Consider the following 13,433-nt stretch of genomic DNA (forward strand, 5'->3'; position numbering starts at 1 on the left):
GTTAGATACTGAACACAAATCGAGTCTCTTAGACTCGAGTTCTTAAAACGAGTTTAATAGACTCGATTTTTAAATCTACGTGGACATTTTGTCCACATCAGCCGTGCCGCGACAGAGAAATCGAGTACATTGTACTCGATTTATAGGCCCAAAATCGAGTTCAATGAACTCGATTTGTTAGAAACCAAATTAGTTTGAAACGTTGCCCAACTAATAATATTGTTTACATTTTATAGTTATTTAACAATTTTGTTCTGAAATTTAGCTAGAAATGGGCAACTCTTTTTTAGTAATTAGAGTATTGTGAAAATTAGGTTTTTCCAATCGGGTTAGGATATAACCAAATTGTTCGAAATAATGTATAATTGGGACGTCTAATTAGTTTTTTTTTTTTTTTTTTTTTTTTTCAAACACCAATTGGGTAAAGACATTATAGATTTGGGGTTAATCAAAGAGTTATAATCATTAAAGTTAAGACTAAGGCCAAGTTTGGAGCTATTGATGTTCTTAATCTTTTTATGTCAATTGGAGGTGCACTAATCAAATTAAACTACTTACTCCCTCCGTCCTACTTTGTTTGTTTTGTTTGAAAAGTCAAATTTTTTAAGGGAACCTCATTTATTGTTTTATCTGCTTTATAAAAATGTATAAGTTTACAAAACTACCCTTAAATAAATTTATCAGCTTTTTTAAAAAGAATTATTCTTAAATATTAGTTAGTTTTCTTTTCAAACAATTTTGAAAATAAAGTAGGGGTCTAATAGGAATATTAGTAAACTAATAACTTTTATTTTTAGAAATAGGACAATATTTTGGGACGTCCCAAAATGAAATAGAGGACAAATAAAGTGGGATGGAGGGAGTATTTATTAATTATAGGTCTTCAATATCTACTTGGATGAGGTGATCAATGCTTATGAATTTACTAAGGAAAGCTACGGGTAGAATTTAGAAGTCTACACTACTTTTCCTATACCCATACTTTTTTACTAATTAAGGAAGATATATTTTTCCAAACTGTCAATTGATTACATTGTTGTTCCCTACATCACAGTTATTTCCTTGTCTTTTTAGTGGAGTATGTATTACTGTAGCCTTGATCTCCCTTTCAAGAAAGTTTGTTTCTTTCGATCATCTACAAACCTCGCTAGAGATCTAACATGGTTTTTATTTATTTATTTATTTATTTTTATGCCCAGTTTGGATCATTTGCATATTTCATGTAATCACACACTCAATGATAAATAATCAAGCCAATTCTTTTCCTTTTGCTTTGGATGGAATTATACAAACCCTAAATTTAGGGATAGGTTTAGGGCATAATTTTGGGATTTCTATATTCTATTTATAATTTCCCTCAATTAAAAAATAAATCATGAAATTGAGAACCCAAATTGAACATTTGAACGACCATTGATTAAAAAAAAAATTAAAAAAGGCTCATTGAGCTATTATTAAAGATCTTGCATATTAGGATTAGGTTTTATGCCAAAATAGGGGATTTTGTATTTTGGCTATCAATTTGTTAAATTTTATTGCTCACAAATGTAATTAAGGATAGCAACTAAAGATTTAAACTCCTAATTTGGCTAGAATTTGACCAGAGTAAGGTAATTCAATAAAAGATGGGGTTTTTTTTTTTAGTAGATGAATTATTGTGAAAATTAAGTTTTTCAAATCCAATTAGGGTTTAACCAAATTGGATGGAATAATGTATTATTAGGACATCTAATTAGGTTTTTTTTAAACACCAATTGGGTAAAGACATTATATATGTGGGGTTAATCAAAGAATTATAAACATTAAAGTTAGGACTTGGCTAAATTTGGGGGTTTTGATGTTCTTAATCTTTGTATGACAATTGAAGGTGCATTTATCAAATTAAGCTACCTAATTAGTAATTATAGGTCTTCAATATCTAATTGGGTGAGGTGATCAATTCAATGTTTATGATTTTACAAAGGAAAGCTACCGGTAGAAGAAGTCTACACTACTTTCCCTATACCCATACTTTTTTATTACTTAAGGAATATATATATATATATATATATATATATATATATATATATATATATATATTTTTAAAAAAAAAAAAAAATGCTAAATTGTAAACTATACCCTTAAAGTTGAGGAGTGTTTGAATTTTACCCTTGAAGTTTGGAGGTGTTTAAATTTTACACCATCGAGTTTCAAAATTTGGATTTTACCCCTAAATCCAAATACCCATACTTTTTTACTCAAGGAAGATATATTTTTCCAAACATTTAAACAATTAATTTGTTCCCTACATCACATTTATTCACTTGTCTTTTTAGTGGAGTACATATTATTAAAGGCTTGACTTCTCTTTCAAAAAAGTTTGTTTCTTTTGTTCTTCTACATTTTTTTTTAAATAATCAATAATTCTTTTTTTTAAAGATAGTTACAATATACTATTAATCCCACAACTAGAACCCTTTTCCTCCTAAATCCCAAGCACTTTGTGCATGGGGAAGTGTAAATTTAACTATAAGACCCTTGGCAAATAATTGATAAAGCTACTTGTTACTAATCAAATGATATTTTTATTTTCACCATACACTTATTTTGTTGTCTTTATATAACATCAAAAGCCTTTCTCTTGACATTTGGAATACGCACACTCTATGTCCAGAGTGAGTTAATGAATAAAGACTAATGCCTTCTTCATCAATAGAAAAAAAAAATAATAATAATAAGGACAATAGGTTCCATTGTTCATCATATAAGTGAAAAACATAAGTATGGCATCATATCATAAAAAAAAAAGAACTAATAAATTATAGCAATTAAATATTAAAAAGAAAAAAACTGTATTATTATTCAATAAACCAATTACTCAAAGACCGATAAACAAAGGCAGGTCTTTTACACACATTCACTAGCTTCAATTATTTAAATCAACACATGCAGTGCATATGTCATATGTAAGTTAAATGTACGAGACTGGAGGAGCAAAGGAAGAGAGGGATTTGCCTTTGTAATGCTGCATAATTGTTCCATCTTCCATGCTAAATACACCCATATCGAACCCTAAACCATTTAAGGGTGCTGTAGAGTAGTCAAATTGTCATCGGTAAAATAGATACAATTAGCTTTGCCTCCATTGAAGCTTGATGCAGACAAAGACACTGATGACTTGCCACCCAAAAACAATGCTTGATCACCCAAGCTGTCAGCATTCACCCACTCATATTCAGCTTTGCTTTTCACTTCAATTCAACATTGTAATTTGAAAATTTTGAACCCAGTTGTCACATATGGAATTTCAAACATGCATTCTTGTCCTAGTTCTCGAAATTGGTCTTGATCTTGATCATCATCATCAAAGTCATTATGGGTATCATAAAGAGGACCTACTCTTATGCGTGCAACCAACAAAAGATCTCTGGATGATTCAACAAGATACTCTTGGATAATATCCTCAGGTTCCTTACAGAATGTAATACATTCTGTGAACACAATATCACCATCAATGTGACAAACAAAAAACATTACCATGATTGTTTACTGCATAAAATTTTCCCTTGTAGAGTGCAATGTCATAAAAACATCGAGAATCACATTTTATATCAATCCAAGCTTTATATCCGGTCTAGTGAAGGCCAACGTTTTAAAATTAGTATAGATAATCATGATTATGCAATCACGATCATATTCATGAGTTACAGAGTTCCATGGATAACTTGACAAAACACACTTGTAAAGAAAGACATCACGGTAATCTAGAGGGATGAGTTCAAAATTGCGATAACGGTCCCAAACATATGGATGAGGTGGAAGACTTAACTGGAGTTTAGACAATGGATGAAAGAGATTCATCTGGAAATCAATGCCTACACTGAGAAACCATCCAAAAGATGTTCCAATGCATATTCTTCCAGCAAGTTCAGGCAACTTGAAGTTGTAAACTTTACTGTCGAATACATTAAAAAATACACGTGTATGATTTTTTTGTTCCTTCTCTTCAGCAAGCAGAAGCCAAGGGCACCTAGGAGATAGTGGAAGCTTTATCATTGAATAGACACGCTGCCATGCCTTGCAGACAGCACCAAAGTTGACAAAATCATCATAGACAGATATGCAACGCGTTATTTCAGAGAGAATAAGATCCGGAAGATCAGCCCACTCAGACATGATACTTATGGTGTGAGACTGAAAAAACAAGTCAATTTAAATTTTCAGTGCGCCATCACCAAAAAAAATTGATCATAAAGAATATTATTATTAGTGGCAAACGGCAACATGTAATATGCTAAATAATAAATCATGTTTGTATTTAGTAATTTCATACTAAGTCTACACACACTCATAAAAACAAAGCAACTTTTCTGGCAGAGAACTAAAAAAAAAACCAACTAGCACTACTATTACATAAATCATGTTTGTAAAAACAAGAAAGCACATAAACATTGATATGATCCAAAGAGAAAGAAAAAAAAAGTAATTTGAAGAATATTGTATAGGTAAAGTACCCACCAACCAAAATCAACAAAACAGAAAAAAGAAAAGCAATTTGCTGATGGAAAAACACAGAAACTTACCTAAGACTTTGTTTTGGTTTGGAGGGCAGACCCTTTTGCTGATTGATGAAGAAAGCGAGCGACTGTTGAGAGAGAGAGAGAAAGCGCGGCACTAGGGTTTATTTCAAAACCCTCAAAAACAGAGTGTATGTGTGTGAGAGAGAGAGAGAGAGCTAACGAAGTGGTAGGAAAAAAATAATAATAAAAAAAGAAGAGGACAGAGATTAGAGGAGCAATAATACGTGGGTGAAGGAGAAAAAAGGGGGCAAAAAATTAAGAAAAGAAGGAACATATTGGATGAAAAATAAAATAAACAATCAAGAGATAAGGGAAAAATAAAATGAAAAAAAAGAAATTAAAATTGATGAGAAAAAAGAAGAAGAAAAAAATTGGATAAAAAATAAAATTAAAAAATAGAGAGATAAGGGAAAATTTAAATGAAGAATAAGAAATTAAAATTGAGAAATGCTACCATAATATTTTCATAACAAATTTTAAATATTAGATTGCTACTAGCTAAATCTTAAATAAATGTTGTATTCAAATTAAAACTAGTAACAATTTACCACAAATTAAAATCAACAATAACTACTACCGCACACCTTTGGTGCAATGGTCACTCCACAAGTATAAATGCATGTGGGGTGTGGGGGGTAAGGGCCGGGATTCAAGTCTCCAGGATGAAGCTTCACACATATATACACTTAGATTAGGCTAGAGTAGAATTCTATCTTGTATAAAAAAAAAAAAAAATCAACAATAACTTGCATAGTTTAGTTTGCCATCACTTGTATTAATTGCGACAAACCTTAATAGAAATCAAAAAGGTTTTTTTTTCTTAATTTAAAAAACATAGTTTGGATCCTTTGCATATTTCATGTAATCAAACGCTCACTCGTAGATAATCAAGCCTATTTTTTCCTTTTGCTTTGGATGTAATTATATAAACCCTAAATTTTGGGATAGGTTTGAGGCATATTTTGGAATTTCTATATTCTATTTATAATTTCCCTCAATTAGCAAATAAGTCAAGAAATTAAGGACCCAAATTGAACATTTGAACTACCCAAAGATAAATAAAAACTCCTTGACATATTATTAAGATCTTGCATATTGGGATTAGGTTTTATACCTAAATTGGGGATTTTGTATTTTGACTATCAATTATTAAAATTTATTGCTCGCAAATGTAATTAAGGCTACCAACTAAAGATTTATACTCCTAATTTGGTTAGAAATTGACTAGAGTAAGTTGATTCAATAAAAGATGGGTGCCTTTTTTTAAATAATTGGAGTTGTGAAAATTAGGTTTTTTCAATTGGGTTAGGGTTTAACCAAATTGGATGGAATAATGTATATTAGGACATCTAATTAGATTTTTTTTATAATAAAAAAATAAAACATCAACTGGGTAAAGACATTACAAATTTGGGGATAATCAAAGAATTATTAAAATTAGGACTCATGCAAAATTTGGGGTTTTTGACATTCTTAATCTGTTTATGTCAATTGAAGGTGCACTTATCAAATTAAGATACCTAATTTGTAATTTATAGGTCTTCAATATCTAATTGGGCGAGGTGATCAATGGTTATGATTTTACAAAGGAAAGCTACCGGTAGAATTAGAACTTTAGAAGTCTACACTACAATTCCCTTTACCTATACTTTTTTTACTACTTAAGGAATAAGTATTTTTCCAAACTGTTTAAACGATTACTTTGTTCCCTACATTTAGTTATTTATACTTGTCTTTTTAGTGGAGTATGTATTACTGAAGGTTTGGCCTCTCTTTCAAGAAAGTCTGTTTCTTTCAAACATATACAATCTAAATTAAAAACATAATTAAATAATTGAGAAAAAAAAAAGCAGACCCTTTTGCTTGGTTAGTGGAAATCACAGATCTCTATACATTGTAAAAAAGCATGAAATCAAATTTCTTTGCTTTAATTCATAAAACAACGTAGCAGACATAGCACACATTAGCTCATAAGTTAAAATATCAAACAAAAACACCAATCATAGCTGCAACAACAATAGATAACACACCAGATATCAATTTGCCTGACAAATTTACCGATAGTAATAATCAAACTGACTACTAACACAAGTTTTTCTATGCACATGTACAAAGCTCAAATGCTATCAATATGACCAGCAATAAATGCAACGGTAATCATAGAAAAACTAATATACAAATATAAAATTCAAGAACAAAATTTTCACAAAAAGAAAGGAAAACTTTTACTCACCTTTTCTTGAGAGTATGCGCTTTGTTTTGTTAAGCAAAAATTATGCATTTGAGAGATGGACGAAAGCAAAATGTGAAGATCCATGCAAGAGCGAAATTTTGTGAGTTTTAAGGGGTGAAGGTGTAGGAAGGTTTTTTTTTTTCTTTAAATTTTTATTAATGATACCAAATGTTTCTTAAAGGTTGTATGCTTTGCGTTTATATGAACAATGAATGGGATTTTGTAGTGCGTAGGTTAAATGATCTTGCTTAGGTGAATGAACATGATTATTGTGGTTTTCTTAACTTTCATATTAGGTGTTAATATATGTACAAAATTTTAAATAGGATATATGGTGCAAAATTTGCTATCCAATTTAGAATTTATATTAGATTTTTTCTCAACTTTGACTATAAATATATACGTAGATATAGATTAGATTATATAAGCTACCAAAAGTACATAATAATTTTTGGATCAAGCTTAGTTACAAAATTAATTGTAGCTTAAGGCTACAAACTCACTTAATAAAATAAATATTACTACATATTTCGAAAATTTAACTGTTAAATTGCATGCTCTTTATGCTCTTAAAAAAATTCAAATTTTGTGTCTATTGAATATTATTTACTATATGATTTTTAAGTTTATATTTTTTGCAGAAATTTAAATTACAAAACTTGCAATTTGAAAATTTTATTGATAATATAGCTATTGATCTTTAATTTTCTTGAAATTTCGCAAGTATGAAGGATATAAAAAAAAAAAAAAGATGTAATCCAATGGTAGAATTGTCAAAATTTATCTCAAATAAAAAGATATTAAGTAAAGTTGTAAAATTTATTAATAATTTTTCTAAAATTTAACGCCTAGCATTAAACGTGGTTGCAAGATCGCTAGCATTGACATTGCTTCAAAGCTTGGGCCTACACCAATCCTTTGTGCAATTCCTTTTTTTTTTCCTAATTAATTATGAGTTTCATTAAAAAAATTTGTTAACCTTTTCATTAGAGTATTTATTAATTTTAATTCCAAAATTAGGATTTGAGTTCAAACCTTTTTTTGGGTTATTTTAAAATTTTACCACAGAGAATTGTACTTGAATAAAAGCTGGATACTTGCTAATATACACATAAAAAAAGATCTAGAACAAAATAAATAATTTTAAGTTTAGATTTCCAAAAGTAATATAATTATATTTCTTAATATATTGATTATATTCCCCTACCTAACCCTAGGCATATCCTAACAGATATATAAACTCATAATCCTACTTGCTTGTAAGCAATTCTAAAATCCTTTCTACCACTTAAGAGTGTCATTGTCAAGAGTCAACAAAAACAAAAGTGAATTTTTACTAGAAAAAATTATTTAACAATCAAAATACTTTGAAAATGAGGTCTTCTTAGAACAAAATCAAGAACTTGCGTGGTTTGGTTGGCCTACCTTGCCTTTAACCTCAAATTCCCTTGCTCTCCTGCATATTAATTTCGAAAAAACCTAAAAAGATTATTTATTTATTTATTATTTATTTTTACCATGTTTGGATCCTTTGCATATTTCATGCAATCAAACACTCACCAATAAATAATCAAGCCTATTCTTTCATTTTGATTTGGATAGAATTATATAAAGCTTAAATTTGGGGATAGGTTGAGGGCATGATTTTGAGATTTCTATATTCTATTTATAATTTCCCTCAATTAACAAATAAAGCATGAAATTGAGAACCCAAATTGAACATTTCAACCACCCATTGATTAAAAAAAAATGGCTCGTTGACATATTATTAAAGATCTTGCATATTATGATTAGGTTTTATACCTAATGGGGATTTTGTATTTTGGCTATCAATTTATTAAATTTTATTGACAAATGTAATTAAGGGTACCAAGTAAAGATTTAAACTCCGAATTTTGCTAGAATTTGGCTAGAGAGAGGTGATTCAATAAAATAGGTTTTTTATTTTAGTAATTGGATTATTGTGAAAATTAGGTTTTTCCAACCTGGTTAGGGTTTAACTAAATTGGATGGAATAATGTAAAATTAGGACATCTAATTCGTTTTTGTTAAACACCAATTGGGTAAAGACATTATAGATTTGGGCTTAATCGAATAATTAAAAACATTTAATTAAGGACTTAAGCCAAATCTAGGGGTTTTTGATGTTCTTAATCTTTTTATGTCAATTGAAGGTGCACTTATCAAATTAAGATACCAAATTAGTAATTATAGGTCTTCAATATCTAATTGGGTGAGGTGGTCAATGGTTATGATTTTACAAAGGAAAGCTACTTGTAGAATTAGAAGTCTACATTACTTTCCTTTTATCCATACCTTTTTACTACTCAAGGAAGATATATTTTTCCAAACTATTAAATGGTTACTTTGTTCCCCACATCACAGCTATTTACTTATCTTTTTAGTTGAGTATGTATTACTGAAAGTTTGTTTCTTTTGATCATCTACATTTTTTTTTTGAATAATTGATAATGTTAATTTTTACTAATCACATGATATTTTTATTTTCACCGTTCACTTATTTGGTTGTCTCTCTATATAACATCAAAAGCCTTTCACATGCATTTGACATCTAGAATATGCACAATTTAAGTCTTAGAGTAAGGTAGTGAATAAAATTAAGGACTAATGCCTTCTACGTCAACACCAGTGAAAAACATAAGTGTGGCATCATATCATGAGAACAAATAAACATAGAGAACTTATAAATTATAGCAATTAAATATTAAAAAGAAAAAATAGTATTATTCAATAGGCCAATTAATAAGAGATTGAAAAACAAAGGTGAGTCTTTTACACACATTCACTAGCTTCAATTATTTAAATCAACATATGTAGTGCATATGCGTAAGTTAAATGTACCAGACTGGAGGAGCAAAGTGAGAGAGGGATTCCCCTCGGTAATGTTGCTTAATGTTTCCATCTTCTATGCTAAATACACCCATGTCATACCCTCCACCATTTAAGGTAGCAAGAAAGAAGTCAAAATTGTCATCTGTAAAATAGATACAATTAGCTTTGCATCCATTAAAGCTTGATGCAGACAAAGAAACTGATGAATTGCCACCCACAAACAATGCTTGATCACCCAAGCTGTCAACGTTCACCCATTCGTATTCATTTTTGTTTTTCACTTCAGTAGAACATTCTAATTTTAGAACTGTGAACCCAAGTGTCACATAAGGATTTTCATCTTCAGACTCATCGTTAATGAATTCATTGTCCTGATAATGAGTGCCGCCTTGTATGCGTGAAACCAACAAAAGATCCCCTGATGATTCAACAAGATACTTATGGATATAATCCTCAGTTTCCTTGTAGATTGCAATACGTTCAGTGAATGCAATATCATCTTCAATGTGACAAATTAAAACGTCGCCATGATTGTTTACAGCATAAAATTTGTCCTTGTAGAATGTAATGTCATAAAAATTTCGAGAATCACATTTTATATCAATCCAAGCTTTATATCCCGGTCTAGTGAAGGCCAATGCTTTATAATTAGTGTGGATAATCATGATTATGCAATCACGATCATATTCATGAGTTACTGAGTTCCATGGACTCCTTGATAAAACACACTTATAAAGAAAGACATCACTGTAATCTATAGGATCGAGTTCAAAATTGCGATTATATCCTTCCCAAACATATGGATGAGGCGGAAGACTTAGCTGGTGTTTAGACAATGGATGAAAGAGATTCATCTGGAAATCGGTGCCTACACTGAGCAACCATCCAAAAGATGTTCCAATGCATATTTTTCCAGCAAGCTCAGGCAACTTGAAGTTGTAAAATTCATCGTCAAATAAGTTGTAAAAGACACGTGTATGACTTTTTTGTTCCTTTTCTTCTGCAAGGAGAAGCAGAGGGCACGTAGGAGATAACAGAGGATTTTCCATTGAATGGACAGTCTGCCATGACTTAGACATGATGTTATGTTGTAAGAGACTGAAAAACAATAAAAGACAAAAGAGATTTTAGAATTTGTCAATCTAAAATTTTAGAAAATCATAGCAAATTTTTTTTTTAATATTATTAGTGGCAAAATGTAATATACTAAATAATAAATCAAACAAGAATTAAAGTTGTGCAGAGAATTCCTAGTTTTAAAACCTTCGTGATTTATGCATGTGCTTAAGAGTAAGAGTTGCGGCTACCTTACACGTAATATATATATATATATATATATATATATATATATATATCTTAAATAGAAAAGAAGATTTAATTTTTATTGGAAAAAAAAAAGCAATTTGAATAATATTAACAAAAGTACTCACTTACCAACATTAACAAAAGAAAAAGAAAAGTAATTTTCTGAGGGAAGAAACAGAAACTTACGTAGTACTTTGTTTGGTTTGGAGGCAGACCTTGGAAGAAAAGTAATTTGTTGAGAGAGAGAGAATTAGGGTTTCGTTCAAAACACTATTGACCCAGTCTCTGGGACTATATCCATATTATATACTGCCATTATTATATACCTTGTTCTAGTAGAATAAGGATTCTTGGATTCTAAAAAAAATAAAAAATAAGGATTCTTGTTTTTCTTGGTTAGTTTAGGTAGAGACGTAGGCGTACATGTATTCAAATTTTGTTCTTTTTCACTTTTTATTTATTCAAAGATTGAGACTAAAAATTGTTTTTTTACCACTTTTAATTTCAGCCAAAGCTATTGCATATGTTTATCTCAACTCAAAAAGTAGGGAACAAGAACACCATGTCACAACTCAAGGACAAACTAATTTTCATAGGATATATCAAACTAATAAAGCACTATGGCCAGAATTGACATTGGGTCTGGGTCTCTTAATAGAGCTGCAACGGTTGGCCCTACTACAACTTTGCCAAGGGGGACGGTCCAGCCTCCATACTTAATGCAATTTTTTTTTTCCTTTTCTAATTAGATACTATCTTCATCCAAATTTTTTTGTTAATCTTTTGTTTGAATTATTTATTCATTTTAATTCCAAAAATAGGATTTGAAGACGACCCAAAAATTTTCAGTTCTTTCAAAATTATACCTTGTGCAATTAAAAATTATCATGGCTATTAAATTTCTTTTTTGAGAAATATTATGGCTATTAATTTAACAATAATAAATATATACTATTTTTAAGATGAGTAATTCTTAGGTACTCTCGGAGTATGGTAAATATTGTTTTCTCTTCTCACATTTATGATAGGGTTCACTTATTAAATTTATGGTGGGGTTCACTTATTAAATTTCACTATACTTCAAGATTACTTTAAAAAATTTCCCATTAACAAGACTCTCTATCTTTATGTCCAATTTTGAGAAGTTCGAATACCCTTAAGGCACGTTTGGTACACCATAATAATTATTGCAATGTAATAGGAATAAATATTACAAGTAATACAGGACGTTGGAATGACATTAGGGGTGGCAATTCATGTTTGAGTGTTAGATTCGTGTCGTGTCGACTTATGAGTGTCTGGCTATATGGTCAACACTAACTCGACATGTTTATTAAATGGGTCAAGATTCCTCAACTCTAACACGATCCATTTATTAAACAGGTCAGTCGTGTCGACTTAATTATCATATTTTATTAAAAAAAAATTATTATTAACCAAATTGATATGGATTATGAAAAACCAAACAAATACATATTTTTAATATAAATTGATATGAATTAATGAGTAGCTGCACCACAAATAATCATTCAAAACTAAAACATATTTCAATATCACAAATAATCAATCATAATATGTCAAACAAAATAAATAACAACAATTAAGGGTTTGAAGGGTATATTGGTAAAATATCATTTAATTAAATGTGTCAGACAAGTCAAATGGGTTCCTTGTGATGGACACTAACCCAATCCGTTTATTAAATGGGTCAATCATGTTAACCCGAATATGACATTAACCCATTAAGCCTCAACCCATAACCTGCTAATTTCATGTCGTGTCGTGTCGTGTCGTGTCTAGGGATGACAATTTTTTCCCGCCCTGCTTAACCCGTCCCTCCCTGCTTCGCCCTACAGGGGTTTTCCTCACCCCGCCCCGCGTTACTAAGGATTATAATTGTAAAATTTTCATACCCTAAAACCCTACTATTTAAACAAGCATATTAATACTAGCATATTTTATTCTACCCAATACGATTCTTTGCCTTTATTTTGTTATGTGCTATACTATGAGATTTTTAAATTTTTATTTTTATTTTTTATTTTTTTATTTTTTTATTTTATGATTGTCTTGTTAAACACTTGGATATTGTAAGTGCACAATTGCACCCGAACCCAAAGATACGCATGGACTCAGGTCCAATGAGCCTTAAACAATAAGATTTGTGGAGTGTGGATTTGAAATCTAGGTTCGGGATGTCGGAAATTCAACTAATAGGCTAGAGTGTGACAACCCATGAAAATGATGAACAAATATGACAAACAGATCTCCTTGGACGTGAGCTGAGGAAAATTCGTACAAATGTTCTCTTTCTAAGCCAATGTTTACAATCCTTAGTTCCTATGTTTGTTTAGCAGGAAAAATGTCGATCCCTCTCTCTTCCTCTCTTGCCTACTTATATACTTCTTCTTCATTGGCTCTTCCACGTGTCATATAAATCTTCCCCCTAGATACTTGTCCCATCCGCCACCTTCTTGAAGTCT

At 30.3% G+C, this 13,433-nt stretch overlaps 1 protein-coding gene and 1 pseudogene across 1 annotated transcript; both read right to left on the reverse strand.

Moving 5' to 3' along the window:
- Positions 1 to 2,857: 2,857 nt before the first annotated feature.
- On the reverse strand, positions 2,858 to 4,655 carry LOC142617815 (putative F-box protein At5g55150; annotated as a pseudogene).
- A 4,989-nt stretch (positions 4,656 to 9,644) lies between these two features.
- LOC142616953 (F-box protein SKIP23-like) lies at positions 9,645 to 10,724 on the reverse strand. The gene has a single exon (XM_075789685.1). The coding sequence runs from the start codon at positions 10,722 to 10,724 to the stop codon at positions 9,645 to 9,647; it is 1,080 nt and encodes a 359-aa protein (XP_075645800.1).
- Between the last annotated feature and the right edge of the window lie 2,709 nt (positions 10,725 to 13,433).

This window comes from Castanea sativa, chromosome 11 (genome assembly GCF_040712315.1).
Source record: "Castanea sativa cultivar Marrone di Chiusa Pesio chromosome 11, ASM4071231v1".
Lineage (NCBI taxonomy): Eukaryota > Viridiplantae > Streptophyta > Magnoliopsida > Fagales > Fagaceae > Castanea > Castanea sativa.

Excerpts from the sequence above, each read along its gene's own strand:
- LOC142616953 (XM_075789685.1), bottom strand. The coding sequence starts at position 10,724 with ATGTCTAAGTCATGGCAGACTGTCCATTCAATGGAAAATCCTCTGTTA.